Here is a 27,695-nt window from a genome sequence, read left to right on the forward strand (position 1 = left end):
GCTTTTTTTCCTCAGGCATTTGAATGCTTTTGGCACTACCATAAGTTTCTTTTGATTAGTTTGCAGAGATAAACAGAAAGAGAGCGACAGAGAGTTGACATGTTTTTTTCTTTGCAGGTGCTGAGTGTGACCTTCGCTGTGATCCTTTTAAATTCTTTAAAAGCTATTAGTGTGTTCTTTCAAGCGAAACACATTCAAGAGTTACTCCCTCTTACTACAGAAGAGAAAAATCTTGCTTTTCTCACTCTGAATTGAGATTATTACAAAGCTCGAGTTGTTGCTCATCCGAAAACTTTGTCAAAGTTATTCGAATATTTTTTTTGCTCTTTTCAATTTCACTTCATTTTCCACTTTGCTGCTCATATTTTTTTCTTGTGCTCTTTTTTGGCGTAGTGCAAATGCAAAAATAATGATAAAACTGGCAAGTTTGGGGCTTGTTGTTTGGCATTCTCGTTTTCGTTTCGTTTTGTTTTTGTCCCGCCGTCAGAAAAGTCAATGGCACAATGCCTTTTGAATATTTTTCAAATGCAGACATTAGACACTTGGTTGATATATTGACGATTATTGGCAAATGCCAGAGATTTGGCCAAAAGACTTTTCTTGACCAAAAGATAACAAAAAAAAAAAAGAAAAGAAGAGCGAGCTAACAAAAGCGACGCACAGCGGCCAGTAGCTGAAGCACAAAGGCAACCAACGGTCTGCTGGCAAAAAGTTTCACACTAAATCAGCGGCAGTTTTTTGCTTCGAATGAAAAGTTCGCATAGTTTTTTCGCCTTTTGGATTTCTTTTGCTGCTGTCTGATTGCTCCCAAGTGCGTAGTTGAAGCTGATCAAAAGTGGGTACTTGATAATTTTCTCTCCGTCTTCTCTGTCTCCCCCTTTTTCATGCCATATTTTACGTCATTAAGTTTTACTTAAAGTTTTTGGGAGCAGGAAACAATTTGCTTTTGCTTCTTCCTTTTGATCATTATTTACCTACAAATGTGCAAACACAGTCAGAAGATTTGTGTACAGTACTTTATATGTGTGTGTTTGCGCTGTTCAAGGCAGGCAGCAGAAAATGCTTTCAAGTTGTATTTAATAGAAATTTCGCCAAGTCGCAGCTGGCCAAAAATAGACATAAGAAATGCTCGCGAGGCAAAACAAAACACACATTGTGATTGTGACTGCGACTGAGACTGAGACTTAGGAAGAGAAACTGGCAGAACGACTCCTTTGAGCTGTCTAGCAACTTTAACTCCCATTACTCTACCACTCTATCTATCCTCGTATCTACTTTCTACTATTTTCTGGCTCAAGTGCTTGCGTTCCATTGTGATTTTACGAAATGCCAAAGCTTAAATCTGCCATTGCCAACTCCTAAGTTTTGGCCTTCACTTCGCTTTGCTTTGCCTTGCTTTGCTTTGCTGCACGTTGCTTTGCTGCTTTTTAAACCTGATGGGCAACTTGTATCTTTGACTGCACATTTATTATCTTACCTGAAGGCATTTGAGCTCTTCAGGACTCCTTCAATGCTTAACTTCTTCAACCAAGTGCATTCAAGTGCGAGTGCCAGAGTGCCACAGTGGGAGTGTGTGTACTTTTCTTTTAAGGGGGCGTGACAGCTGAGTTACTTATTGTACTTCATATGGGCTACTGAAAAGTGGTTTTGCTTTAGACCTTCAAGCTTTCAAGCTTGATATGTTTACCTATTGCATGTATGTATAGAGGAATATTTCATTTGTTTCTCCCAACAATCACGAAATTGTTGAGCTTCTGTTTTTGTTCGAATACACAATTCTAATAAATACCTAATTATCATAATTCCTTGTTAATAAAGAGAACTACAATAAAACCAATTCTTGTGGCCTCGGATATTATTCAGAAATGAATGGATTTCAATGCAATAAATAATTATCATAATAATTATCAGCAGGAAGAAAGGATTATAATGAATATTATAATTATAATGAATATTTGTTTTAAAATACTTCCTAAGTTGTCACCTTTCAATAGAAATTTTAACTTTTATTGGAACATCATTTTTAAACACGAATTTTCATCTTTGCCAAATTAAAATTCAAATTGGAAAATATTTTATTTGTTGTATGAAAGCAATTTAAAGTTAATTTCTTTTCAGAAAGAAAAGAATTTTTCTAGAGTTATAAATGTTATGTTGGGTAAGAAACATTGGAATATATATTTTGTGTACAATTTGCTAAGTAGAAGAACACTACGTACATACCTTTCAGTTTTGTGAAACGCTTATTTTGTAGCTTGATATATTTAAGCTATTAAATATTTAAACACAGAGACATTGAACATAGAAACGTGGGTGAGGGGTGGAAGAGTAAGTTGAAAATGTGCCATAAACAAAGAGTAAAGTAGAAGTTAAAGCTAACATAGTGAATGCACAACACATTTTTTTCAACATATATGTAGATATAAGGATATATATAAATGTATGTATATGAATATCATGAACTAAGAATCACAAAGCTGGTAAATAACACAAAAATATAAAACATTTCTTTAGTTTTTTTTTTGTGCCATGTTTGTTTGATATGTATGATACATTTTTATTTATTTTTTTTTTTGTTTTGTGTTTCCAAATTCAGTGAGCTGTGATTCATTTTATGAATGAATCGAGGCATGTGCAAGCTGAATGATTGGATTTGTGCATTTGACATATGAATGAATGAGAGATGCTATGCGATGCGATGCGATGAGATGAGGTATGGTAAATGGTAAATGGTAAATGATTGTAAGGTTGTATGACATGATATGGTATAGTATGGTTATGGCTAAATCAGTTTCTATTGGCGCAAAACAAATAAAACAATTGCCAGCGGGGGGGAGGAAGGAGAAATGAAAACTCAAATGTTAAGCCACATGAGAGCGATATGTTTTTTTTTTGTTTGTGAGGATGAATATTTGCATGAATGATTTTCAATTTACAGGCTAATAAAATAGATGACGAAATAAGAGAGCGAGCGAAACTTTAATCACTACAACTAGTATTTGGATATATGTAGTACATAAAAACGAGCTATTCTTGTTGTTGTTGCATATACATATAGATAGATTCTATTGGCAGATTGCTCACTCAGTATGATCAGCAGGCAAACGAGAATGGCAGCCAGAGCGCCCATGCTCAGCTTAAGGGTCTGACCCTCCTGAACCAGCTCACAGCTCTCGCCCCAGAAGCCGTCGGGGCAAATGCAGCGATAGCGCAGTCTCGGCTCTAGATTGATGCATGTGGCACCGTTCATGCAGGGCATGTCGAGGCACTCGTTGCGATCCATGCAACCCTTTGAATCGGGCGACATGATGCGTCCCTCGCCGCAACTGTTTGTGTGTGTGGAACAAACACAAATGCCACAGGCAAGCAACAACAAAATATAGGGGTTAACATTGAAAACGAATTACAAAAAAAAAAAAAAAAATACTATATACAGTATATGGTATATACTATATAGTAAGCTAAGCAAATAATCAAAATGTGGGCCAATGGGTTTTATTCTTATTCATTTGTTGTGTAGTCCAGAAAGTCTTTGTTGGCTGCTTCTTTTGTTTGGTAACGAAATACGTGAAAGCCCAAAAGCCAAATAATCACAAGAACGCCACGCGTGAAAGGCTCTCACTGTGTCTGTGTGTGTGAGAGTACGTTCGTATGTGTGTGTGTGTGTGTGTATGTGTATAGTGCCAGTGCAAGCGTGAAGAGGTGACTGAGAGACAGAGAAAGAGAGAACGAGCGGGGGACAAGCACATATCGCTGGACTAATCCAATTGATTTGTCACGCAACGTTAGCTGACTAACTTGCGTGTGTGCGAGTGTGTGTGTGTGTGTGTCCTCACTGGCGATGTCCTTTGATTGACGCCGCTTAAGCTCCACTTGCTTTATTTCATTTGTGATTTGTTTTATTTCTGGCACAGCCTTTAATTGATTAAGCCTAACGCAGGGATTTCTTTTCATTTCTTTTCTAGTTTGGTGATGTGTTAAGAAATACTTGCTCTGCTTGTAACACGTGGCGTATGCTTGATGTTCGGCATAACTGGCGAGTCTTTAAGCATGCTAGATGTGGTATCTGTTTCATTTCTTGTTGCAGTCTGTCCGAGTCAATTTCATTTTGTATTGTCTTTTTTTTTTCTTTGGTATAACGTTTTGATGAACGAAAATGCAATGCAAATGTGAAAAGTAATAAATAAGATTTCAAATAAAGCTTACGTGCACTCGTAGACATTCCAGAGATCAACGCATTCGAAGGGATCGGGGCAAATGACATTCGAGCAGGGTTTGTTCGATGGGCAACCCTTTTCCAGATTACGCGCCATGGTCGCTTGACCCCATTGCGTGCCATTCATGGCCGGGGGTAGAGGCAAATGCTTGCCCTCAAGACTGCAAGAAGAGAGGACAGTAATTAATAAGAAATCGAAAATACTTAAATAACAAATTATATATTATAATTGACAAAGCAAATAAATAAAGTAAAAAATATAATATTAATTCAAAAATTCAAAATAGTAATTTCATAATAATTACAAAAATTGAATGGAGAAATAAATAAAATATTAATTAATATTGTTAAACTAAAAACCAAAAATATATTAGTATCAATATGATCTCATATTCTATAACTGCAATATGAGTGCAAAGTAAATAAAGGAGGAAAACACATTAAGTATACGCACCGTATGTCGTCGAGACAACTCTTCTGGTAGTCGGCGTACACCTCAAAGGTGCGTACACCCGTGTACTCCGCTTTTCCACCGGCATAGACACCCTCCTGCTTGTCCACCAGCAGCCACTGGTGGCCCACAAACTCAAAGGTCTCGTTGTAACGTCTTCCTTCGCCGCCATCCAACTCGAGAGTGGCCGCCGAGCCATAGCGATTGATGCGCACCACATGCCACTGGCCATCGTTGACGGCCACCGAATTGAGCCACAGATCCTTCTCCTCGGTGCGCAGCGAGTTCAGATTGTAACGGAAATGTAGACGTGCATCCTTGATCTCCAGGATGCCGTACTCTCGATTATGCTGATCGCTAACTCGGAATAATTCGCCGTGCTCCTCGCGCGTTCTAAAGCGCAGCTGCACCTGAGTGCTAAAGCGATCGGGCTCAAAGCTTAGCGCATACTTCACATAACTCTGCGCCTTGAAGGTCGTCGGCACCGTGGGAATGTTGCAGGCAGGACCCGTCCAACCAGGACGGCAATGGCAACGCGCCTCGGATAAGGAACCCACGCAATTGCCATGTTCCCAGCATCGTGCGGTGGCTTCGGTCTGAGCGCAGACCTCCTCGGTTTGAGGGCAACCCGCGACGCTGTTGCGCGAGAGTCCCGGATGCGCCAGATCGTAGAGCTTGGAGTTGTGCACCAGATTGCGTATGCAGCCATCGAAACCCTTGGCCGTGGGCATGTAATGCCAGAAGTACAGCGACTGATCGAATTGCTCGCGATACAAGCCGCCCACTTGCAGCGGGGCATTCACATTCAAGTACTCGTTGAAAGGCGGTATTTGTCCTCGTGCCTGGCATGACATGTCATCAAACTCGGGCGGTGTGCCATCCTCCATTTCACTGATCTCGGCGGACTTGCAAAAGTCGACAACCATGCGCACATTCTCCGTGTCCCAGAACAAATCAATGCGATGCCATTCGCCATCATCGAGCGTTTTTTTTGTCTTCACACGCAACTCCAAAGTGCCAGAGCCAAAATCAATGAGCAAACGTGGATAGCCACGCTCCAATTCGAGTGCAATAAAGTCCGAGATGAGCATCTCATCACGTTCAGGCGGCACAATGGGTCCGTTATAGATGATCAAGCCATCCGGTTTGCGTGTAATGAACTCCAGGCTCAAATGCGACTCGTCGCACATCTCCAGGGGCGGATACCAAGCCCAACCATTGCCGCGGAAGCTGCGCGTCGTCTGCTGGCAACGTGGTCCCGTATAGCCGACGGGGCAAGAGCAATGCGGACCGAAGCGTGTGTCCACACAGCGTCCGCCATTGTGGCAAGGCGTGGTGCGGCAAGACTCGGGCTTGGTGAAGTTGCGTGCACCGCAAGTGCAATCTGCCAAGGTATCAACACGAACTCCAACGAGCGCCGTCTTGTTGGCATTCACCATGTAGGGCAGCGAGCTAATCTCCAGGGGAATTGGTGCAGCTGCCTTCGCACATTTGATTCTCATACAAACACTCATCGATGCCAACCATTGTGATATTTATGCCCACATCCTTTTCGATCTCCTCGCGATGCATCAGCACAATGCCATTCAACCTCACGGGTTTGTAGTATGGCGAACCATGAGCCGAGAATCGCACATCGGTCAGCGGAGGATTGCGACGCTTCAGCTGCACACTAAAGATGTCCACATTCTCACGTTCCGTATTCAATAGATCCGCCAACTTGTCTCTGAAACGATCCAGCTTCGAGCGACTCAAGCTCTGGGTGCGATAATTCCACACGCGTATAAAGTCCTCATCGGAGATGCCCCGAGAGACGCACCGAACCCGAGTTGATGACTGCTTCGTGGGGAATCTCACGCACTATGACGGTCACATTCGCTGGTACATCGGTCTGTGTGTGCTTGCGATCGTAGACCTTGAAGCGCAAATGGTAGCGTCCTTCGCGTGTACCCGCTCGCATCGTAACCATTCCGGATTCTTCGTCGAGCTTGAAGCGCGGATTCTCGAGGCCTTCCCAGTAGAATCGCTTGTCGGGCAAATCCCAGTCATCCAAGTCATAGACATACACACGGCCAATGGGTGTATCGGGCGATTGTCCCTGGTAGTTGTAAACGAAGATGTCCTTTGAGCCCGGCTGCATTTTGTTGTCGTTCACATCACCAATGATGACGGTGAGTGTGCTGGTGCCTGTCATCGCTGGTGAGCCGTGATCCTTGATCACAATGGGTATCATGTACTCCTTTTGCTGTTCGCGATCGAACGAGCGCAGCGAAGAGATCACAGCCATGCCATCGCCGTTGGCGCCCTCTGTTGTCGGGTAGAGGAAAATAAGTGTAGGGGAATTTATTAGTGATTAAAATTTTCTTTGTATAATTGTATAATTGATTGAATTTGTTTTTAAACGTAATTCATTAGCATAACTTATTGTATATTTAATAGTGGATTCGATTTTATCTAAAGTTATCTTATTAATTCATTTAAAGTTAACTTATAATTAAAATTGGTAATGTAATTTTAGCTGAATTATTTCTTAAGAAATTAATCATAATAGGAATAGACAGAGAATTGAGGAGAGCATAATTTGAATACTGTTTTGTGAAATTACTACTGTAATTAACCATAATATTTCTTGATAGAATAGTAAATAGTAAATAAGGAAATTTATTGGGATATTTCAAGTTTAATATTCTGAAATAACTTTTTTTAATTTGTATATCTTAAACTTGATTATGAAGCTAATTACATTTAACATATTAAAATGGCATTTTCAATTTAGTTTTTCTTTGAACCTGCCTTTTAAATTATACTAATATAATGCATGACATTTATGCATTATTTATTAAGAAACAAATTTGTCTTCCATTTAAAAATTTTATAGAAATTCCGTGCATTTCTAACAACTCCATTCAACACTTTTTAATTAGCAAGCTTTTGTAGTCACCTTTGTCGTGCATTCGTGTTGCTGGCACAGTTTTTATGCGACAGCTCAAAGTTCATTTAATTAAACTATGGTAGTAGGAGGTTGTCAAGCATATCTTCACATTTGAAGCAGATAACTTTTGTGTGGCACTGTAGCTTGTTGCGAGCAAATTACACCAATGCTCTCTCTAATGACAAATTTATCTTAGCTGCTGAGCTTTTAAAAGCATTTTCGAGTTAGCCCGGCAAACCAAATGAGAGGGAGTTTGATGATGATAAGAGGAAGGGGAAGCTAAAGGTAAAGGGAAAGAGTAGAGAGATGATGGTGACTCTGTTGAGCTGGCAAGCCAAAAAACTAAGCACCTTTTATTAGCCAACACACGTTTCTGGCTGATTGCAGTGGCAGCTTGAGCTGCTCGACCAGCTTGGTGCCCCATTTGTTGTAATTACGCCTTTGAGCCAACAAGTGTTAACACACACACACACACACACACACCCAGAGAACTGGTTGCAGTGCTGCCTATGCACACAACAAATGGCAGCACTAATCCAGCTACACCACAAAACACAAGCACACACACACAATGCTACATATTTGAAATATATTTTTAAAGACACTCCATGGTGTGTTTTTAGGCAAATTGTATGCAAATACGAGCAGACAAGAACTACACACACACATACACATATGACTACAATCAAACACACATACACACACAGACTTGGCAACACACAGTCTCAACTCAGCTGAGCGAAAGTCAAGCCACAGGCGTAAACTTTTTGACTCCCGGTTGGCGCATCAAAATTGGATTGCGACCCCCAACTCCAGACATGCACACACACACACACACACTAAGCTAATACACACTCATGTCTAGGTACATGGCATGTTCTTTGGGGCGGCACAAAACCAAATGTAGTTGGCTTCACTTGCTGGACGATTTCCGACGATTCCCGCGACTCTCCGTTTTGGGTAATTTAATTGAAAACTTGTGCATTTGCCATTTTATTTCTGACTCCAGCTCAGACTAGGTGCGTGTGCGAGTGTGTGTGGGTGTGTGTGAGTGTGTGGTGTATCTCAGCTTTTTTATTTAAAATTTCATGTTGTGGTGCGGCGTCGCTTGGTGCTTCGACTGCGGTTTACTATTTCCGTTTTTATGGCTGACTATTCATTTGCCGGTTATTCGAAGGTAATTGCATTTTTATGCTTTCGTTAGCCTGGCCACACTGCACGCAAATCGCATTCGAATTTGAATTTGAATTCAAATACGAACACGAATTCAAATCCCTAAAAATTCGTACATTCGTGTATTCGAATCTTTCTCGTTCTCGTTAGCTAACTGTTGTCATTCGTTGAGCCAACAACAAAATGTTATCTGTTATTATTGTTGTTGTTATTGCTTTCCGGTGCATTGCATTGCTAACGATATATACCAGGATATGTTTTTTCGATTTCTCTTCTTTTTTTTATGTTTGCTATTTTATGTGCTTTTTGGCATTGTTTTCAATTTTGACCCAAATATTTATTTTGGGCAACTTTTGTGCATTTTGCATTGACCTACAACAACTCGGACAACTTGAATGGCATTTCTTTTGTTGATTTTGCCAAAGATTGATGCATATAACGAACGTACAATATGAAAAAGGAAATCTTTTTAGAAAAATACTAGAATGTCTAATATTTGTTTTTAACAATATGATATTTACAATTAAATATCAAAACAAGATCTAATTGCAACTAACAACTAAACGTTTATCTGCGTAAAAATTTTACTTTAAAACTAAGGATCATAATTACAAATGCTTTAAATATTATTATAAAATATTATGAATACGTTTATTTCCATAGATTATTTTAAATGCTTTTTGATGTACTCTATACGTATACTTAATATTAATAATGTGCTTCACTTTACAAATTGAAATACTCATCAAATTTATATTAACTTCTTCCTCCTAAATGAAACTCTTTGAATTTATACTGCTATTCTTTTAAGAAAATTTAAAGCTGCTCTGTATAGTTATTATTTAATATTCACTGCGTGATATACTTATTAGAATTAGATAATAATGAACGTATTTACTAAGTAATTATAGAACTAACTGAAGTAATAACAATCTTGTACTCACTTTGATCCTGTTCAACCTTGAAGGAAGCACGAATAATATCATCAGCACTGGGATCCAGACGGAACTGGAATGGAGGTCCATTGCTCTTGGAGCGATCGTCGTCATCGGTGGCCAAGATCTCGACAACCTTGCGTGGTGGCACATGCTCCGGCAGCACGGGTCTGTAGTCCTTCAGGAACTTGGGCGCATTATCGTTGATGTCCTGCACAATTACAGTGAGCGTCGCTGTGGCTGTCTTCGGCGGGGAGCCATCGTCAATGGCCAAGATTTTGACCTGATGACGTGGCACAACTTCGCGATCGAGTGAACGTTGAATGGTCACAGAACCATTCTGATTGATGGCAAACTGACGCTGACGATCCGAGGAACGATCAATGGAGTAGGAGACCTTGCTCTTGCCACCCTGATCCGGATCGGTGGCCTTGAACTTCTCCAGCTCGGTGCCCACCTTGGTGTCCTCAAACACCGAGACCTCAACATTGGCGCGTTCAAAGTGCGGCTTATTGTCGTTGATATCACGCAACTTGACCACAACCCAAGAGTATGCCACATGGTACTTATCGTTGTCATTGTCCTCGCCCTTATCATTCACCTGTATGCGGAAACGGAAGCCATTGCTCTGTAGCTGATCCTCATAGTCCAGAGGCTGGACAATCTTGAGCGAACCGGTGCCATCATTATTGCGCACCATGGTGAATTTATCGGCGCCATAGCCGCTGTTATCGATCACCTTGTACTGGAACTTGTTCGTCTCGTCCTCGTCGTGCACGGTGACCGTGAGTATGGGCATTTCGGGCAGGGCGGTGCCATCGGTTTCATCCACCTCGGTGAACCATTCGTCCTTGGTGAACTGCGGCGGCATGTCATTAATATCCTTGACACGTATAGACGCCGTGCCCGTGCCCTTTAACCCCCCGCCATCCATCGCAACGACCTGTATCGAATAATCCGGCGTACGCTCGCGATCCAAACAACACACAGCGGTCTTAATCACACCCGTATCCGGTTCGATTTCAAAGATGGGCGAACCCGTCTCCTCCTCAATCACATTCTTTTCGATGGAGTAGACTAAACGGGCATTCGAGCCCTCGTTGGGGTCATCGTAGTCGACGGCCGTCATGGTCATCACAACCATGCCGGCGGTGCCGTTTTCGGTGACGTTGCCAAAGTAAACGCCTTGCGGGAAAATGGGCGCATTGTCGTTGATGTCCTTCAGATTGACCTGGACATCCGCATAGCCGACCAAACCCTCGCCGCCCTCATCCTGGGCGAAGACTGTGAAGCGCCACTGTGGCCGTCCATTGGGTTGATCACGATCCAAGGGCTAGAGAGACACAGAGAGGGAGGAAGAGAAAAACAGCAGATAAGTAGGGAGTAAAGCATGTGTGCATAGCAGGCTATTGTGTAATTTTAGCTGTCATAACCGCAAAACCGATTAACATCAGTGAAAACATTGCTGGCCTTACTCCAGCTGAGGACAGGGAAACCCTGTGTGTAACCCCTGTGAAATTATCCCATTCACAATGGCCCAACCCAGCTGAGCTGAACCTGTGGGTCGTCTGTGCTGCTGATTTTGACTTTGATATGCATACAGAAGCAGCCTGACTGATGTGAAGCCTCTGCTCAAGCCCAAGCCCAAGCCAAAGCTAAAGCCAAAACCCAATCCACCTTAACCAATCCCACCTGGCAGCCTACCTTTATAATAACAAGAGCGCCAGTGAAAAAAACGATTTTAATCAGCACTTTGTATCTCTTGCCTCACGTTGTTACGCCACTCTCATTCCCCAACTCCAACTCCACATCCGACTGACAACCCCTTGGCATGACAGTCACAGTCACACACACACACACACACACACACAAACGTAACACATATAACACGATAACAACAGAACAGAAGAGCAGAGAGAAGAACCTCAACTGAACTGGAGTAACAGGAACAGCTTTTCATAGCGCTGACATTGGATTAGTCGTAAAAAATGAAAGGAGCAAAAAAATAAAAATAAAAATACGTAAACGAGACGAGCACAAAAAAGTAAATATATAAAAATGAATAAAAAACGCAGAAGAAGGAGCAAAAAACTCATGCGTCGTCATCGCTTTAATTTGCATGACAAATTTGACAGCATTGTTATGACATATTCAATTTAAGGGATTAGTTTAGCTTTACGTGTTTCTCTATCTCTATCTCTGAATATCTCTGTCTGTCTGTGTGTGTGTTTCTCTATTCCCATTTTGCTCATTGGTCGGTTTTTTTGCTCCCTTTTTTCGTCGCTGTTGTTGTCCACTCACATAACATTATTACGTTAGCCGCAAAAGTTTATCCCGTATTCGTTCGAGTATTTCGTTTGCAAAATTATTTCACTTAATGGACAAAAATTGTGAAAAATATTTTCAAAGCATTTCCTTTTTGCTGGCTTTCTGGCATTTTTCCCATTTTCTTTTTATAGCCTAACATGGGAATTTCATTTAAATTCATTTGGCTAGCGCAGTTTTTTTCCCAATGCGGTGGCCAGCGGCAATTAAAATTCATTTGCTAGCGCAAAGGTTTAGAGAGTGGTTAAAATGCTGCCAACGAAGTTTAAATTAGTTCTCAACAATAATATTGACAGGTATACAATAATATTATCCTCTTCACATGGAAAACTTCAAATGTTATTGCGCATTTCTTGCACTTAAGTTAAGCAGCTCATTTAATGCTCTTAACTTTAATGTAAAGGGCATTAATGTTAACTGTTGAAATTCACACTCTTTAACTGCAGTTTAATTACAAACGCATTAATAAGAAGCTGAAAAACATATTGACCCAAATATATATAGTACTGATTGCTTAAATCGCTTTTGAAGTCCACTTTGCAGTTCATTTTGTACAACGCATAACTTTTCAATTAATTGACTGGTGGAGTCTTCATTAATAATTGCTGCACTTGAAGCACTTCAATTAATAAAAACATGGTGCAAAATACAGAAAAACGAAATCACAGCACCTTCATAAATCAATAGCGGCATAATACTAGCATTTCAGTAAGCATTGACTCAAAGGCGTTGCCACAAAATCGCCCACAATGCGAAGCCCAAACTTAAATGTTAAATAATGAGTTTCGCACGTTCGCAATCTTTCTCCTGTCGTGTGAAGGAGAGAGAGAGAGAGAGAGAGAGCAGAAAGGCGAACGGGGATCGGATTGTGGCATTCAGAAACGGGCCGCAGACGGCAGCTTAAGTGTGCATTCGTGGGGCTTAATCAGTGCGCATATTTCACAATCATTTTCAGTTGCCATTGGCCACAACATCTGTGCTGTGCGATGTATTCCAATGTGGCCATGGTCAGATGCATTTTTTAAGCACTTTGCGATACCCTAGAGATGCTTTGAAACTCTAAGAGGGTGTGCCAGAAGTAAAGGAAACTACCTCCAGACTTAATATTCATTCATAGAATAGAAATAATATAATGATTTGTTGTCTTCTAATTTCTTTTCTATTCTGTATTAATTGATTCTAAAATATATTCAAAGTGAATCAAAACTAAGCCTGGAGAAAATTTACTTTACATTATGTTTTTATCTCCTTTCATTCTGTATTAATTGGTACCTAAAATATATTTGAAGTGAATCACTATTCAGTGAGGAAAATTATCTCTTTCTATAAATTAATACAGAATAGAAAACAGATGATGTTTTTATTGCTTTTCTATTCTGAACTAATTGATACAAATATTCAAAATATATATAAAGTGAATCAATATTCAGTGAGGAAAATTATCGCTATAAATTCAATTCAAATATGCTTTAGTTATAAATTAAAACAGAATATAAAACAGATGATGTTTTTATCGCTATTCTATTTCTGAACTAATTGATACAAATATTCAAAATACTTGTATATTTGAAATAAATCAATATTCAGTCTGCTGTATTATTTTAAACCAAAAATATATTTTATTTTCTAGTTACGTGGTATTTGCTAGTCTTGCTTACTCAATTAGATTATTCATCTGCTCTCTTTTTTCATTTATTTATTTATTTATTTTATGCGACAGTCGTTGCGGTTGCTGACAGTTTTGTTAATGCTTAAATTGCAGTTTGTTGCGCTATTTTAAGAATGCGCTATCGCTTTTATATTTTATTGTTGATTTATTTGTTATTGCTCGTGTTGAATTATATACGATGCATGTTTTCGCTGTTGCGGTTGTCACTCACCTTAAGCACAAATATCTCGCCCGTGGTGCGATTTATGTCGAATTTACTGTTCGCTGGATTATCTGGATCAATGCCTTGGCCGGTAAGGAAATAGACAATGTTCTGTGGGCGATCCTTGTCGCCATCCGTTGCCGTAACCTGTTTTGCAGTGCAGTGCGAGAAGAATAGAAATATGAATTAAATATGCGACAAAATTAATTACTTGCTACAAACCAAAAGCATGCAAATCTCAGGCTACGCTGCGTATTAGTAACTTTATGATAAAATTGTTAAACATAATTAAATAAAACGTTTCGCATTTGAGATTCTGTTTTTAAAGCTACTTGTGCTTACGTTTAATTAGTTTGCAAACTAAACTGCAGTTAACCACAAATACCACAAATACAAATTCGATACACACAAATATATTTTCGTAAAATAAGAGAGAGAGAAAGATTTAAGCTGAATAATGTGTCGCATTAAAAATTAAATAACACATTGAATTTAATTAGTACATACAAAATATTTACACATGCAATTAAATGAAATTAAATTATGGGCAAGCAAACAGAGCATCAGTTGCAACCTGATGGATATTAAAGTAAGATGAAATCGAAATGTTGCTGCTGTGTAATAATTTACTTTACATAAAATTCAGTGATTAAAATTGGAAATTGGAAACTGTTTTATACAATGAGATTTCCTTTCACATATCGCTGCTTAATGCAATTGAATTTGTAAACCTTATACCACGGATTTATGATTGCATTAATAATGGTTATTGTTGTGTTGTGTTTGAATATAATTTACAGAGCGAAAGAGGAGAGTAATGATTACGATGAGGTTTCAAATTTGTTTTTCATTTTGTTTGTTGTCGTGTTAAATTAATTGTTATATATACACGATACGATACTACATATATGATTTTTGGTTTTCTTTTTTGGTTTAGCGACCTGCATGATGGTAAAAGGCGTGGCCATTTCCTCGTTGAGCGAACGTTCGTAGAGTGTCTGGGGAAACACGGGCGGCAAATCGTTGACATCGCGCACACTTATGACGATTGTTGTTTGATTCTCGTTCAAACTATCCGAGGCAACCAATTTCAGCTCATACTGAATGAGAGCACGCGCACACAACAAATGACAACAACAATCGTGTGTGTGTGTGTGTGTGTGACAGCAAACAATAAATAAAGCCATAAATAAAACAAAGTACGGGTAACCGAAAAAAATTCAGGATAAAAAACACAAGAACGAGAAAGAAAAAGAGAAAATAAAAAAATACAATCAAGTATAAATTTAAAATACACACAAAAACATACGCATAAATTATGCATCAACTTAAAATATATATTGTATACATAGCAAAAAAATGTTGATTAAAATACATTTAATGTTGCACAAATTCAATGTGCATACTTATGTCTCTTTTATGTATAAGCGATGTGTGCTTACTCCTTTATCTCATCCTTTATTTGCCCAATAGATTGCATAATAATGTGCTAGTCACGTTTAATAAACTTATTCAATAATTCATAATTATGTTTGAAAATCATTTTTTATGTTTGTTTATTGACTAATTGCCTGTGTGTGCTTAATGATTAATCGATATATTAATTTTTTAATGCGCTCGGTGACTTTTTCCAACCGCATTTTATTTTTATAAAATGTTCAAATATTTCTTTGTAGCTTTTGATAAATATGTCGAATTATTTTTACACACCAACAACTCATATATTGAATTCAATAAAATCAGCTGCCAAATATATAATTTTTTGTTGCACATCGTAAAGCATAAATATAAACAAGCAGCTGCCAAGTTTTTTCACACTAGTGTTGAACAACGTCAACAATTTGAACACTTTTAAAACTAGAGTAAAAAAAATTGATAATGCTTTTGTAATTACCGAAAGTGCTCGAATCGTGTGAAACAAAAAAGATGTGTGTAAAGTGTGAAAAAAATGCAAAGAATTTAAGCCTTTAAATAATGTAGATAATTGAAATAAATATTTACTTAGTGCCAACTCAATTGAAATGGCATTAATTTAAGCAATTATTGCTTTTATGCATCAATGACGAAAGCTGCAAAAAGAATTGAAATAACAAACACAAGCTTGTTTTGCAACTGGCCGAAACTAATGTTGGTGCAATAAAATCTCAAGCAAAACTCAGGACATGCAATAAAAACACTAATGCTAAGGGAATTGAATAACTAGGGGATAACGTATCGTATGCTTGATTTACTAATAAACACTACGAAAAATAAATAAAAGAAACGATTGCAACTAATTGGAGACTGAATTTTGGTTAATGACCTGGAGCACACGTTTGGGCAAATTGCGATCGTCCTCTTCGGTGATTTGAGTGCGATAAGTGGGCCTCTCAAACACTGGGGGATTGTCATTGACATCCTTAACGTGTATTATGACAGTTGTGTAGTTCTCCTTCAAGTTATCGGAGGCGGCCAAACGCAGCTCATACTGAACAACGACAAATTAAATGTCATGCAATCAATTATTAATTTCAATTTTGCCAACTTTCCGACTTTCCAACATTCCTACGTGTGTTTTGCCCTTAAAATCGCAGTTAAATATTTGCATATGCTTGGGCATTGTATTGAAAATTGAATTTAATTAAAGTCCTTCAAGTGAATTGACTGACTGACTGACTATGCTTTATGACCAATTGTTCGAAATTGAAATTCAATTAATGTTTCTACCAACTTTCTGTTTCTCCTCTACCTTCCTTTCGTTGCCTTTTCGCCTGGTCTCTGTTCGCAGCTTTGTATTCGACTTTTTGACCACAGCGTGTAACTAAACTTGTTTGAACTGTTTAATATTTAACTAGCCTCGCGGTGAACGCGAAGTGTACACTGTGAAGTGTAATGAAATTCAGAAGGAAATGCACTTGCCACACAGTTTCTTAATGAATTTTATAGCCACGCAAGAGATCTCGGGTTACATATTGAATTGCTAAATTGATTGCACAAGAGTTTTCATTTATTTTCTAGCATCGCGGCATCGAAAGCTAATCAATGAAAGTTTTCTACTCAATTCGCGTCTGACAAATGAATATAAACGGTAAAGTTATATGGAAAATTTTATAATATAAAAATCTTTTTTAAAGTTTATGTATTATTTTTTTTTAACATATACCAATTGAAATAAATATACCAAGGGCTATATTTGGTATATTAATATAGTGCTGCAATAAAAAAATACCAAAGACCATATTTAGTATATTTATGATGATGTAGTACCATATTCAAAATATACCAACGACTTTATTTGGTATATTGATATAGTACTACATTTAAAAATATACCATAGAGTGCAAAATATACCAAATTGTCAGCCAAAGTCGAATACAAAGTCTGCTTTTTTAAAAGTAAAACACTTGTCGGTCTAATATTCTAGATTCGGAAAATAAGTGAGTTTTATGCGACATAAACAAATTTCACAGTCGACTGAGCCAAATGCGATTATATCATAAATATATGACGCTGTCACAACAACAGCAGCAAATCGCATCGGTTGTCAAGCTGAAAAAAAGAAGATGGGGAGGGGGGCGTAATGCCACGCCCAACTTACCCTGCGTCGCGTCTCGTAGTCCAAAGCGCCGGCCACATAAATGGCACCCGTCATATTTTTAACCGCAAAAGCGCCGCCAATGTTGCCGCTGGTGATTTCATAGCGAATACGTGAGGCTGGAAAATAATTGTGAGCAATTCGTATTATTCACATGGACCTCAAAATAACACACATACGCAGTGTGTGGCATGCAAATACTTTGTGGTACATATGTAAAGTATACTTACACTCATCGTGATCCTTGGCTGTCACTGTTAACACTGTGTGCTGTATGTCCTCGTTCTCATCCACTTCCGCCTCGTACAGCGATTTGTCGAAATAGGGCGGATTATCGTTCTTATCGGCGATGCCAATGCGTATGAATTTTGTGACTGTGTTTACAGGAAAGAATAAGAATAATCATTTTATTTTTGCGACTCGTTTGTTCCAACAATTTTCTAGCATTTTTCGGTTTGGCACTTCTTCTGAATGTTTGCAATTATCACGTACTCTAGACACATGAATGAATGAAATTTTTCCGGCAAAAAGTTGGCCGATTTCGACTCCGTCTCCGTCTCAGTCTCTCAACTCAGACTCAAGCACAAAAGCAACAACAATTCGACGCCTGTCATTCGTGGCGACAATCATTTCTTTTTTTTTTTGGGTGACTTTTCTGGTTGTTGTGTGTGACGCGTTTTGCATATTAAATAGTTGAACTTGTCTTAGGGTTTTTCTCTCTATTCATTTGTTTGCGTCCTAGCGCCAATGTGATGATGTAATTTATGAGATTTTGATGGCGTTTTCAATTGTATTAAAGAAACACAAAAAAACGAGGGAATAACACTTGGCAAGCTTTCGAATTTATTGAATGTTGTGCTTGAATTCTAAATGTTTGTTGTGTTGGTTCAATTAATTGATAACTTATTTGTTTTTGTGAATTTCATCTTACAAAAAATGTGTAAATATTTGGTCTGAATTTGCTATGCAAAACAAGTAAAGTTGTTAACAGAGCATGCATTTAATGCCTCACAACTCTATTACAAAAATAAAATATCTAGACCTTGACTCATGCAATATTTGTAGCCATTTAGAAAGTCACAATTGCAGCCTTGCCATGACATCAAGAATCGGTATCATGCTCAACACTCACATTGGCTTTGGAATACGAAATGCAACCGCTTAGTCGACGCATTCATAATTCAATGAACAAGTAACCAAGAAAGCCAAAATAGTCACACAAGTGACTGCGTCTAAGACACAATTGGTTAGCAAGGAAAGCAAAACTCTAGGGTTAGATAGTGAATGGAAATGCGAATGCGAGAAAGTCTGTGATATCAGTGAGACAGAGAGACAGTGTCGAGTTGCAAGTGAATTACATAAATCATTTATAATTGTTGCAATAACAAGAGCCACAGCAAGTACAACAGGATTGCTTTAATTAAATAAATTTCACATCAAGTTGACCAAGCAAAAGATTTGCAACTCCAGAACACATTCGCACATTTGCTGCACATGTGGCAAGGTTTATCAACAAAACTTTGCCTCCATCCCAAATAGGTCACCTCGAACACCGTGTGCGAAGTATATATGTGTGTGTAGATGTCTGTTTATCAATTTACTTAAATCCCCTCCTGCACTTTGCTGTCTCTTACTATCACTCTGTCTCTCTGTCGGTCTCGCTCTAGCTAACTCTCTGTTTCTATTTCTGTCAGTGTCATTTGTGTATTTTGGTTTATAATTTGCATTTGCTGGCATCTTATCTAGCGAAAATTATGCACATTTAGTTAGCAGGTTGACAACTCTCTGACTGCATCTGGGCGTACTTGGCGTATGTGTGATATGATCTCTCTCACTCTCTCGCTCTGTATTTGTGTTTCTGTGCTAGGCAAATGCTTGAGCCAATTCTGTGAATGAAATTTATGGCAAGACATTGCTAATTGCCAACCTGACTGAGTTCTGTCGACGACATTTTAATTAAAACTTGGCAATTTGCAGAGCCCACACACACATGATGATGATAATAAATAAATAAATACTCCTACTTATGTGCACTTGGAGCAACCTCGAACTGTGTTTAGCTGCTGCTAATCTTTGTTTCCTTCGCTCGGCTGCAAAAGGAAACTATTTGTGCGAAAAGAGAAATTTTGATTACAATAATTGGCAGCACTTTAAGCCCGGCTCTTTAATTAAAGGACGCGTCCTCGTCATCGTCAGCGTCAGCGTCATCATCCTCTGACGTCATGCACATTAACTGTTATGCAATTTTTATTTATGTTTATACAATATGTCATGTTTAACTTTTACACATACTCTACAGTAATTCACACCGAAAAGGGTATAAACATTGACAGTTCAATATGAAAAGAAGTATTTGAACACACATTCTTATATTCCTTTTTTTACAGGGTATCTCTATATGCGTCAAACTCTAAATTTACTGAATCGCTCATACTGATTATTTTTGCATGTTTTTTCCTTCACTTTTGATTGCGCTCGCCACTTCTCATGCATATTTTTCATTAAATCCTCACAACATTTTTCCCTTGACTTTATTACATCAAAATTCAATTTATTTATATACACATACATTCATATGCAACATATTGACACACACACACACGCACACACTCAAACATAACAGATTGTATGTATGTGCAAGTATTTGTGTTATTATTTCTGTTTTTTTTTTGTGGTAGGTAAGACTGTCATATTTATTGAAAGTTGACGTTTAAGCTATGAAATTTTCATGTTGCATGTTATTTGCAACGGATTCTTTCCGCATGCCGCATGCGGCATGCCGCATGCCGCGAAATCCTCACATGAAAGCAACACGCGACATTTTATTGTTTTTTATGAAGAAATAATTTCGAAAAGAAGAAAAGAAACACCAAATAAATGAGCAAGCTAAAGAAATGCAAGCGAAAGATAAAAGCGCAGATAAATGAGTTATTTCGCTTTTCTTTTTTGGCAGCTTAAGAATCACAATTTATGTGTTTATCGGGAATCGGTTTTACGGCAGTTCAATTGTAAATGAAAGTTGCAGGAAAGAAGGTAAGAAAGTGCGGCTATCAACGACATAAAGATACCTTAAACGAAGAAGTGATTTGAACTTTCTTTTATTTATGAAGTCGAGGATTAAAATCCTACTCTTTATAACATATGTAAAGAGTGTCGTTATATGCAATCTGTTTAAATTTGAATTTATACATTTATCTTGGATGAAAAATTATCGATATTATTTTTGCGCAAGAGACTAGAGAAAATTCCAGAACTTATTAAGTGTTCAATCCTATTCCTTTTATCAAGTCTCTTTTTTTGCTGCACTTAATTAAAAATCAATAAATTGATTAATCTTAAACCCTCAAGGTAAAGGACTTTATGATTCGTTTGTGCATTGCAAGAAATTGCAGGAAAAAGACTTAAGCATGGTATTTAAAAATAAACTAGCTGCTGCTTTGTTTGATCTGAGCAAATAACTGGAATTGCAAGCCGTGGAAGTACTCGCAAGATACTTGTATTTGTATCTGGCAGCCATCGTGTATCGAGTTGGCAAGTTGTGTGAAATGTTTGGCCAAAGCTTGGGCAACAAATCGAAAACTCTTTGATATATCAGGCACACACAAAGTCTTTTGTGTCAACCATAAAAATTGACATTGAAGCAATTTGGCTTCGCTGCACTTGACTGTGCGTGTGTGTGGAAGGCGTTGTAAGTGTTGGGCGTGGCTAAATGCGAGTCAAGCTCGAGCGAGTGGCAAAATCAAAGTCAACTTTATCACTTACTTAGCTCACATAAAAATGTGTCACATTTGTAAGTGCAAGCGTTGGGTTGTATATGTGCTAGTGACTCTGTATGTGTGTGTGTGTGTGTGTGTGTGGATGCCCAAATAAATAGTGCTCGATTTTCACAGTTGCCAGGCCACGCTTTGCTGCACATGCCACACAGTCAAAACTTGCCGCTTTTACTCCTTTCAACAGTCACGAAATTTATGCGCTGCTTCTACGCATACCAATGCGTATCTTCTAAACGTGTCAATACATATATACTTATACATGGTATATAGACATACTAACATCGGAATCGCAGATGCCATATTTTTTGCACGCTTTCCTTAACAATTTCTCAAAAAAAAAAAAAAAATGTGTTTGGGTGACACGTGTTATACGCTTTCTAAGTACTTGACTACAAAAGAATGTGAACTTTGGATTACACTTGCTCAGGCTTAAGCTGTTAAGTTAAGTGATAATTTATCTATATAATTGCAGATGATCTCTATATTTTATATATATTAAAGAGTTAAAAATAGATGATAATCTTTTAATAAAAATAAATGTCAAAAGTGTCCCATGTAACACTATTTAAAGTGCAAAAAAAAACATATACCAAACCATTTTTTTATTTTGAATAATGATCAATCTTATAGCTCTTGATTACCACTTCAATAAAAGCTAAAAATGGTTAAGGGATTATTTTTCTGCTTGAACATATTTGCATAAGTTTTCGACTTCGCAAGCAAATATAAAAATTAACGAATTTGTATATTTTATCGTAAAACAGAAAAAGTTCCTAAAAACAAACTTAACTTTACATATACTGGTAGCCTAGATCTATAGGAGTAACCTTAACTTATTTTTTAAAATATTTCAGCTTATGTTATTCCGCTTTATAATTTAATAATTTAAAAATGCATTTCAAAAAAGTTTAAGCTATGAATAAAAGTTCCGTCTTGTATTCCTCTTGTATCGGCAGCTGCTCTTAGAGTATTTGAATGTCGGATTGTTTACAATTTATTCTGTAACATTTCTCTTAGCGTTCAGCCAAGTTTATCGTCAAGTTTCGCACTTGAATGGCTTTGAAATAATATTCAATAGTCGCAGAGCAGAGCAGAGCAGCAACAAGCAACACAATATATTCTTGCATGAAATTTAAGAGAATTCGGCTACTTTGTTGTGCAATCGGTATTGGGTTTATCTTTAAGAACTAATTGGTGACTTGACCTCGATATAACAACCTATACTAGAGAATGAAGAAGTTCGCTAGCTATTTTATGGGATGATGTGAAACCTGTGCGAGACGAAGAGGGAAGTGAAACGGAAATCAGAACACGAATCGCTTGGCTCGGAAACGGAAATGTGCTGGCCATTAATGGCGCTTAATGTGGCCTGGTCATAAAGTCAGCTAACTGCATGTCCAAGTAGATATCAAAAATGTGTGTGTGCATAGAGCTGGCTAGTTGCAGTTGCAGCTGCATCAACAACAACAGAAGGAATAACAAGAGGAACAAGGAGAATTGCAACTGCAGCAACAAGAAGGGCAACTGTAACGGCATCTAAATTGTTGCAAATGTTTTATTGCAATTCTTAAAACTGTCCTTTGCTGTGCTCTGCTGTTTTGTGGTTGCTTCTTTCCTGTCTCTCCCTCTACCTCTCCCTCACTCTCTCTCTATCTCTCTCACTCTGTTGTTGTGCACGTTGAATGGTCGTAAAAATTGTTGAAATGCATTTGTCGCTTGGCTGCTTCGTTGATTTTTTATGATTGTGGCCAGAGGAAAAGCAAGCAAAAGACTCTGCTCTGCCTCTGTCCAACAGCTGTTTATGCCACATGCGAGGTGCAACAATGTTGTTGCGGTTTCTCGCATATCTTACTATTCCTTTTCCTCTCTCGCTCTATATCGTTTGATTTTTGTATATGATTGTCATGTTTGCGGTTTTTGTGGCTTCTCCCATTTAAACCAAATGACGTCACAATGCAAACATTGCCCATTGTCTCAGTGCATCTCTATTCTTATTCTCTCTCAATTTCTTATTCTCTATTTCTCAGTTTTCAGTTTTCAGTTTTGTCGGTTTGTCAGTTGCATTCGTCGCATTCCTGCGGTTGGCAATTAGTGAAAAACTATCAAAGTGCAAAGTCAAGCATTTTATATTTTTTTGTCGAATTTCATTTTCAATTCTTTAGTTTTGCTTTCCTTTTCTTTCTGCTGTTGAATTTAACTTTTTAATGAAGACTCTCTCTGTCTCTCTCTCTCTCTATCGCTCTCTCAGTGTTTCTCTCTCTACTTCAAGACAAATTGTAAATTTCCGTCTGGCATGCGAGTGGAAAGTCAACGTACAGTTTTAATTAGTTTATGTGCCAGCGACAGCTTCAAAGCCATTTAAATCAATTGACAGGACGACAAGGATACGCCAGCTGAGCTACTAATGGAAAGAAAGTCAACCACAAAAATTTTTGTCACGTACGCAACAGTGGATAATTTATGAAGCTAAAAGTTTTCGGCATATCAACAACAAATTAATTGCTAATGGCCCGAAAAATAAAGCACGAATCAACTCAGGTGCATGATAAATTGATTCGCCAGCGAGTCCATAAGATTTATGACAGCGAACGTGAGTTGAACAAAATTTTCCAAAATTTTAAAGTGAAAATTACTTGGTGACAATTTAATAAATTGCAGATCTAATCTTCAATTGGCAAGTTATTTATGCTTGGCATTTCTCTTGTTCTGTATAGATGCCACAAACAAAGGGACACAATTTTGCCATCTGGGCAACATGTTGAAATTTGCATAGTGCGGCTAGAAGTGCAGCCAAAGTTATACCACGTATATGCAAGGCAAGATAAGAGACTATAAATGACTTAAGTAAGATATGAATAAGTTGAAGATGAACTTTATTTTGGTTAAGTATTGTGAATTTCAGATTAAACCAAGTTAAGGTAAATTAACTCTGGCTAAAATGTTCCTTAATAATTAGCTTCACATATTTTTGGAATTGTTGCTATTTTATGTTTGTCATTCCATTTAACCAAAGCTATGAATATTCCTTTGATGAAATTGTATCTTCCACATAATAAACCGATTTCTAACTTCTAATTTTTAATTCAAGTGACTTTGAGGAATTAGTTTTTAAAAATTTTTTTTACTAATTCAAAGGAATAAATAATGTTAGAATATAATAAATTGAAACTTCATCAAAATGCAATCTACTCATTTTATATTGAATTTATAAAGCAGCAGATACTTTCATTGCTTGTGCTTCAAAAGAAGAAGAAATCTAGGGTATCTTACTATCAAGTAGCTTAAGAACGTCTCTCAATAATGCTGCTCGTTGTTGGCTGCTGTCTTTGCACAATTAGCAAACGCTCATAATTTTGTGGCCTACAGAAGCAGAAGCGAACACTTCGAACTGTGGTTCGCTTGCTAGTTACCAAGACAACGCTTGCACTTGACTTGTTTATTGGGCAAAGACTAGGACTACGATTGCGATGAAAACAACTTGCAACAGTTGCACCAACAGCTAGTCAAACATAATAAATGGACGAGCAGTCGGTTGCTTTAACAGCATTCGGTCAGTTTTGGTGCCTGGGATTGGCAATGGAAATAAATTGAAGTAAATTGACTGGCAAAACTTTTGAAATCAGTTGACACCTTCAGCTTGGCTGGGCTTCTCGCTTGTCATTGAAGTCCGGTTCACTAAAGTGCTATATCATGCGCAAAGAGAGGGAAAAAGAGAGAGAGAGAGAGGGAGCAGTTGTGTAGGAGGACAAAAAAGCTGTTACAGCTGCTGACTAATCATGTTAACGGGTGTAGATGGCTGGGTGTGGGGAAGTTAGTTGCGGCCTCTATGTCATAGTTTAAATTATGTGCGAAACTTTGAGGAAAAGTTTTAATAGCATCCTCTTTCTGTTCGGTTCCTGCCCGCGTTCCGTTGTAAATATGTTTGAGCCAAAGAGAGTTGGCATATGTTGAACGCTTACGCATTGATTGGTTGCACTATCCATTAGAAACAGTGGCAACAGCAGCGACAGCAGCAGGTAGCAGCTTGAACCTGCCCCAAACTTGACAGAACTTGCCGGTCGCAACTAACGTTACGCGTGCCTGGCATGGCAGATTTACTCCTGAGAGTCAGTCCTGCTTCATTCAGCCTTTCCCCCCTCTTTGTACCTCAAATGAGTTTTATGCCGCAGCGCAGCAGTCAAGCATTAAATTGTATCTTTCAGCGCAGAAAAGTTTCGGCGTTTGCATTGACAGCTGGCTAAATGAACTGACCTGACCAAAGAGGGGAACTAAACTCTTCTCCTTCACACTCAGGCATATTTATTTGCCAGCAACTAAACTATTCATAGCGGCTGACTCAAGCGGATAGCTGTCAGCGAGAGAGTGAGAGCTTGAATAGTGCAAAGTGAGGAGAGGAAAGAGAAAGAGTGAGAAACTTGAAGGGAATGTCAATATTGGTTAGGCTTCAATTACTAAGAGGCAAAAGAGCTGAGTTTCAAAGTGTATGCTTAGAATAAGTGAGAGAAAATAGGAGAGAAAAAGAGAAGGAAGTTAATACAAAATTAGTTGAGAAGATGGGTCAAAAAGTGCTTAAGATTCAGATTAAAAAAGGTTATATTCCACAAGACAACTTGAATTCTAGTCTCTAGTTTTAGTTAAAGAAAATGAGAAATAGTTCTAAGCTTTACAAAAATAAAAATACTGAAATACTTCTGTATGACAAATTACGCCTACTGCAATCGGGCCTTAGCTGTGTTGGCTGACACTTAAACCCTACAAATTTCATATATTTCAGTACAAAGTTTTTGTTTAATTTGAATAAACTGCTTAACTGCTGGTTTCTTTTTTGTATTCCACTTGTAAAATTAAAATACTATTCAAGCAGACTTTTCTATACATTTCTGTTCATAGTTCATTGGTAATTGTCAGCATAATAAACTCAGAGTAACATGCTTTACTACATGGGAGTATCTGCCTCACATGCCAAGCGAGCTGAATTAGTGCCACAAATTAGAATGCTATTTATATAAATAACAACAATTCTCGAGCTTTCTTCTGCTGTTTTGTCTGGCTGAACGTGAATGTTGCTGCACGTCCTTGACGGCCTACAGTGTGTGTAAATAATGATAGACAAGCGTAAAAACAACAACAAAATTAAGAGAGAGACACCGAGAAAGAGAGAGAGAGAGAGAGAGAGAGAAAGAGAAAGACAGAGACAGAGAGAGAGAGAGAGTAAGCTTACATGCGAATGAGAGAAACAAATGTGAATAATTGTTGTACTCGAAACGCCATTAGGGAGCGTTTTTGGTGTGTGGGGATCCTCTCACTGCTAAAACATTTGCTAAATTCGCATTAATTACATTGATTTATGCTCTGGCGCGTAGACGAGACCAACTTGACTTATAGACATGATGACCGGCAGTGACACAGACGCAATTTGCGCTTATTTATATTGAAAACAGACACGACGCCTGGCTGCTTGTCTGCCTGGCTGCCTGGCTGCTCTGACAGCGCAGCTTTTGGAGCCAGCACAATTTGCAACAGTGCCGCACGAATGCCGCTGCCGCTTCTGTTGTAGCTGTTGCTGATGGTGTGGCAAGAACTCCTACTCGAAGCATCAATCAATTTTTTAGCGCAATTTATCAAACTATTACGCAGTGACCGACGCTCTCTACTCTCTACTCTCTATTCGCTGCTCTCTGCTCTCTGCTCTCCACTCTTTGCCACTTTGTTTCGCTTCGTTTTTGTTAAGTTGGCATTAAAATTGTAGCCTAGTTTGCGGCGGCACGCCCCTGTCTCTGCACATAAGTGAGGCTATATTTATTGCAAGTTTTCTTCTTTTTTTTTGTTACGCTTTGTCACAGCACAATTTCATGGACACTGCGAGTGCGAGAAAAAGAAACAACGAGTAGTCGACGAAATCAAATCAGCAATGGCGCATGTTTTGTCAATAATATTTGGCCATTTGATTGATGTGCTTAGCCCGAGGGCCATAAAAACCATTGAAATGTGCTTCAAATGCTGATCGAATGGGGGCCAAATGAAGTTGCCAATGTACATAAAAGTGCCACCGTCTGGCTGACTATACTGAATGTCACTTTCGTGTGTAGCGCGACCAGCTGCGGCCACAATGTTTGCCTTTTATGACCGCAAAATTCATAGTCGTTAGCCTGCTTGCTGAGCAGACGTACTGCGTGTAGTTGTTGTAACTATAAATATTGTTTATGCTCCTATTTCTACTACTATTTTACAATACACAAACACACAAGCATAGACAGAAGATATGACCATGTTGTTGTCACCAGCCAAGGCAAGGCATTAAATTGCATTTTATGTGCAGCTTTTATTTTTGCCCACACTTCTATCGATTTAATGAATAGTGATTCGATTCATATGGCAGCTGTAAATAAGCTTAACTTATGTCTCTGACATTGAAGTGAGTGAGTGAGCGAGAATTGCGGAAATA

The 27,695-nt window shown here is 38.4% G+C and overlaps 1 protein-coding gene across 1 annotated transcript in view; it reads right to left on the reverse strand.

The window, feature by feature from the left end:
* LOC132798434 (neural-cadherin) overlaps nt 1-27,695 on the reverse strand; it is a 145,355-nt gene that overhangs the window by 8,590 nt on the left and 109,070 nt on the right. Inside the window, 10 exon segments of the mRNA XM_060810288.1 lie at nt 3,085-3,326; nt 4,207-4,377; nt 4,671-6,130; nt 6,132-6,473; nt 6,475-6,974; nt 9,717-11,040; nt 13,913-14,050; nt 16,206-16,370; nt 17,481-17,596; nt 17,708-17,851. Coding sequence (XP_060666271.1) covers nt 3,085-3,326; nt 4,207-4,377; nt 4,671-6,130; nt 6,132-6,473; nt 6,475-6,974; nt 9,717-11,040; nt 13,913-14,050; nt 16,206-16,370; nt 17,481-17,596; nt 17,708-17,851 — 4,602 coding nt within the window.

This window comes from Drosophila nasuta, chromosome 2L (assembly GCF_023558535.2).
Source record: "Drosophila nasuta strain 15112-1781.00 chromosome 2L, ASM2355853v1, whole genome shotgun sequence".
NCBI lineage: Eukaryota > Metazoa > Arthropoda > Insecta > Diptera > Drosophilidae > Drosophila > Drosophila nasuta.